The 3,599-nt window shown below is 44.8% G+C and overlaps 2 protein-coding genes across 2 annotated transcripts; one reads left to right on the forward strand and one right to left on the reverse strand.

Annotated features, from left to right (window-relative positions):
* Positions 1-1,495: 1,495 nt before the first annotated feature.
* LOC142473542 (histone H1-like) lies at positions 1,496-2,265 on the forward strand. The gene is given in 2 exon segments (XM_075580701.1): positions 1,496-1,759; positions 1,762-2,265. Coding segments are annotated over 2 exon segments (654 nt in total). The 5' UTR covers positions 1,496-1,521; the 3' UTR covers positions 2,178-2,265.
* A 591-nt stretch (positions 2,266-2,856) lies between these two features.
* Positions 2,857-3,318, reverse strand: LOC142473543 (histone H3-like). Its single transcript, XM_075580702.1, has one exon. The coding sequence runs from the start codon at positions 3,290-3,292 to the stop codon at positions 2,882-2,884; it is 411 nt and encodes a 136-aa protein (XP_075436817.1). The 5' UTR covers positions 3,293-3,318; the 3' UTR covers positions 2,857-2,881.
* Between the last annotated feature and the right edge of the window lie 281 nt (positions 3,319-3,599).

The following is a 3,599-nucleotide window of genomic DNA, read 5'->3' on the forward strand; positions in this document are numbered from 1 at the left end:
GTGATGAGCTCTTTTCTGGAAGGGGTTTACACACAATACATTATACACAGGCCAAATGAGGCGGCCTTTAAACACGGTATTAGGGGAAGCCAGCCAGGCTTTACCTTATTATGTGAGGCTGGCTACCCCAACCGTCACATGTATGTTGTGTGTTTCCTGGCTTGCCAGAATAAACTTTTGTTTATTCAACTAGTGTGTCATTCGGGAGAAGGAGTGGCTCCGTGAGTAAACACTGAGTAAAACACACTGGCATTGAGAGTGAGTTTGAAGCCTGGTTCAACTCCTAGTGTCAACTACTTGTGACCTTGGGCAAGTCACTTTATCTCCCTGTGTCTCTGGCTCCAACAAAATAGATTGTAAGCTCCACGGGGCAGGGACTGTGTCTGCAAAATGTCCCTGTAAAGTGCTACATAAAACTAGCAGCGCTATACAAGAACGTACTATTATTTTTATTATTATATTATTATTATTTTCTGGTGATAGTGATCCTGATGTAAAGATGTTAAAAGTTCTGGTCTCTGGTGACAATGGTCACAAAATATGTCAGTTCCTACACATAGTGCTAATAGTGACATTACATAGTTATGTAACACACAGGGTGATTAATAACCTAATCTTCCATTAATATCACATACACATTTTTTTGTAACCCACAGATAAACATATTTTTAACACTTCCCAATTGTATTATAAAGCTTAAACAAAATAGTTGTTTGATTATTACATTATTAAAATATATTTACTGTCATTCACATGATGTGTATGTTACTATGATTGTTTTTAGAAAACATAATGTTACATACATATCATTATAAACTATTCATTTGCAGAACAGATGGAATACAAAACTTTTCGAATCTCCCATTTAATAACCAATATTCATAACTGACAATGGAATAATACAGAGCTTAGTACCGGGGAAATGGAACAACATGAAATAGCAATGTACGCTGCTCAGGAATTATTGTGCTACTTGTACATATATAGTGAATCCCCAGACCATGTTTATATATTTATATGCACATTATTTTAAACTGATACTGTAGAATAATATGTCCTTAGTGTCACTGTATGAGGATGGAGGTTGCACATTTAGTCTGAGCAAAGTAAAAGTGACAGAAATAGACAGATATGAATGAAATCTGGCAAATCCCAGGCTACAGAGCCGAACTTTCACCCATTATTCCTAATTGTGTTTGTACTTTCCCAGCAGAAAAATGATACAGCAGTGAAGATAATATAATTCCTTATAAATTGAATGCAAGAAGGGGGGATGTGAGTAATAATTAGGGGATAAAATGCCCTTTTCTTGCAGCCTCAGAAACACAAAGTCAGAGCAGTGTTTGTGATCCGGGAGGATGAGTCAGGGGCGGGGCTTAGTGATTATACCCAATGAGAGAGAAGCTCACTCCGATATCTAACCAATCACAGAGCAGCAGGCTCTCTATATAAGTCCCGGCAGGACCCCGCCCCCAGTATAACTTTCTGTCAGTGTGTTGGGATATTTTACCTGCAGCTGCAATGGCCGAGACCGCTCCTGCTCCTCCTCCTCCAGCTGAAAGCGCCGCCAAGAAGAAGCAGCCGAAGAAAGCGGCCGGAGCCTCGAAAAGCCGCCCAGCAAAGTCCGGTCCCAGCGTGTCCGATCTGATAGTGAGAGCTGTGTCCGCCTCTAAGGAGCGCAGCGGGGTCTCCCTGTCCGCTCTGAAGAAGGCTCTGGCTGCAGGAGGCTACGATGTGGAGAAGAATAACAGCCGCCTGAGCTGGCTCTCAAGGGCTTGGTGAGCAAGGAAACCCTGATCCAGCTGAAAGGGAGCGGAGCCTCCGGATCGTTCAAGCTGAATAAGAAGCAGTTGGAGAGCAAGGAGAAGGCGGCCAAGAAAAAGGAAACGGAGAAACCCAAGAAGCCAGTGGCAAAGAAACCCGCCAAGTCCCCCAAGAAACCCAAAAAGGCTCCGGCGGGAGTGAAGAAAAGCCCCAAAAAGGTCAAGAAACCGGCGGCCGCCAAGAAGCCAGCAAAAAGCCCGAAGAAGTCTAAAGCTGCCAAGCCCAGGAAGGCTGTGAAGAGCCCGGCGGCTAAAAAGGCTGCGAAGCCAAAAGCTGCTAAGAGTCCAGCTAAGGCCAAGGCAGCCAAACCCAAAGCAGCAAAGCCCAAGAGGGCGGCAGCTCCTAAGAAGTGAGACCGACAACTTCAGCCTCTTACAAACACAAAGGCTCTTTTAAGAGCCACCACAACCCCACATAGAGAGCTGTGCACATAATGTGTAACTGGGAATGTTTCTCCAACTAATCCCATGCAGGGGTTTGTGTTACACTGCCAGAGCACAAGTGTATATGCATTGATACTGCGAGCACTGTAAGGTGCATGTGTAAGTTTGTAGTCCCTAACCTATTGCACGAATAAATGTTTCTCAGACAAACTGACATATTAGGTGACATTATGGTTTTGTTTGTGTGTACATAATATTCACAAACATGGTTTATATAAAATTAAAATAAAAAAAACGTAGTTTACATCAAAAAAACTTATTTATCATTGTTATAAAAAAAAGTGTTTACATCACATTGAAAGCATCAAGCACACGCTATTTCATAACATTTCAGTTTGATCACCAGTGGCACATTGGAGGGGGGACATTTACAGGTTTGTCTTTATGTGCACACATATACATTATGAAATGGTGACAATGAATACACAAATATTGAAGGTGCGTTTATCTATATTGTCACACATCAAGTACAAGGATAACACACTTCTTTAATTCTCTATATTGAGATCAGTATCCGTGTGTTAATATTGATCAGGCAATTTTCATTGAAAATGTGGTGGCTCTTAAAAGAGCCTTTGTTTTTCGGGTGTAAATGAAGTCAGGGTGCAGCCGGCCTAAGCTCTCTCCCCTCTGATCCTGCAGGCCAGCTGGATGTCCTTGGGCATGATGGTGACCCTCTTGGCGTGGATAGCGCACAGGTTGGTGTCCTCGAAGTGCCCCACCAGATAAGCCTCACTGGCCTCCTGCAGAGCTATGACAGCCGAGCTCTGGAAGCGCAGGTCAGTCTTGAAATCCTGGGCGATCTCCCGTACCAGGCGCTGGAAGGGCAGCTTGCGGATGAGCAGCTCGGTGGACTTCTGGTAGCGGCGGATCTCCCTGAGAGCCACAGTACCGGGCCGGTAACGGTGAGGCTTCTTCACTCCGCCGGTGGCCGGAGCACTCTTTCTGGCAGCCTTGGTCACTAGCTTCTTACGGGGAGCCTTCCCTCCGGTGGATTTCCGGGCGGTTTGCTTGGTCCGGGCCATCCTGTGCTGCTGTGACAGTGCGCGTCTCCGGTCAGGAACTAATAAAGAAAAAACTGACCGTTCTGTTCTTACTGACAGATTAAATCTGTCAGTGGTGATATTGGATACCGAGGCTTGAGCCTCATTACTCCAAGTTCTCTTCTTGAGTGTATTGTCGCACACTTTAGGAAGCTTCTTGATCTGTGTTACTTGCCACAGTTGAGTTGGTTTCACAGGGTCAGTGCTGTGATGGGTCGTGGGTAGCAGTCAAATGGGTTTGCAGAGATCGCAGCAAGCTTCTTGATCAGCGGGTTTGAGTTCTGGTCCA

The sequence above is a fragment of the Ascaphus truei genome (genome assembly GCF_040206685.1).
Source record: "Ascaphus truei isolate aAscTru1 chromosome 12 unlocalized genomic scaffold, aAscTru1.hap1 SUPER_12_unloc_2, whole genome shotgun sequence".
In the NCBI taxonomy this organism is placed as follows: Eukaryota; Metazoa; Chordata; class Amphibia; order Anura; family Ascaphidae; genus Ascaphus; species Ascaphus truei.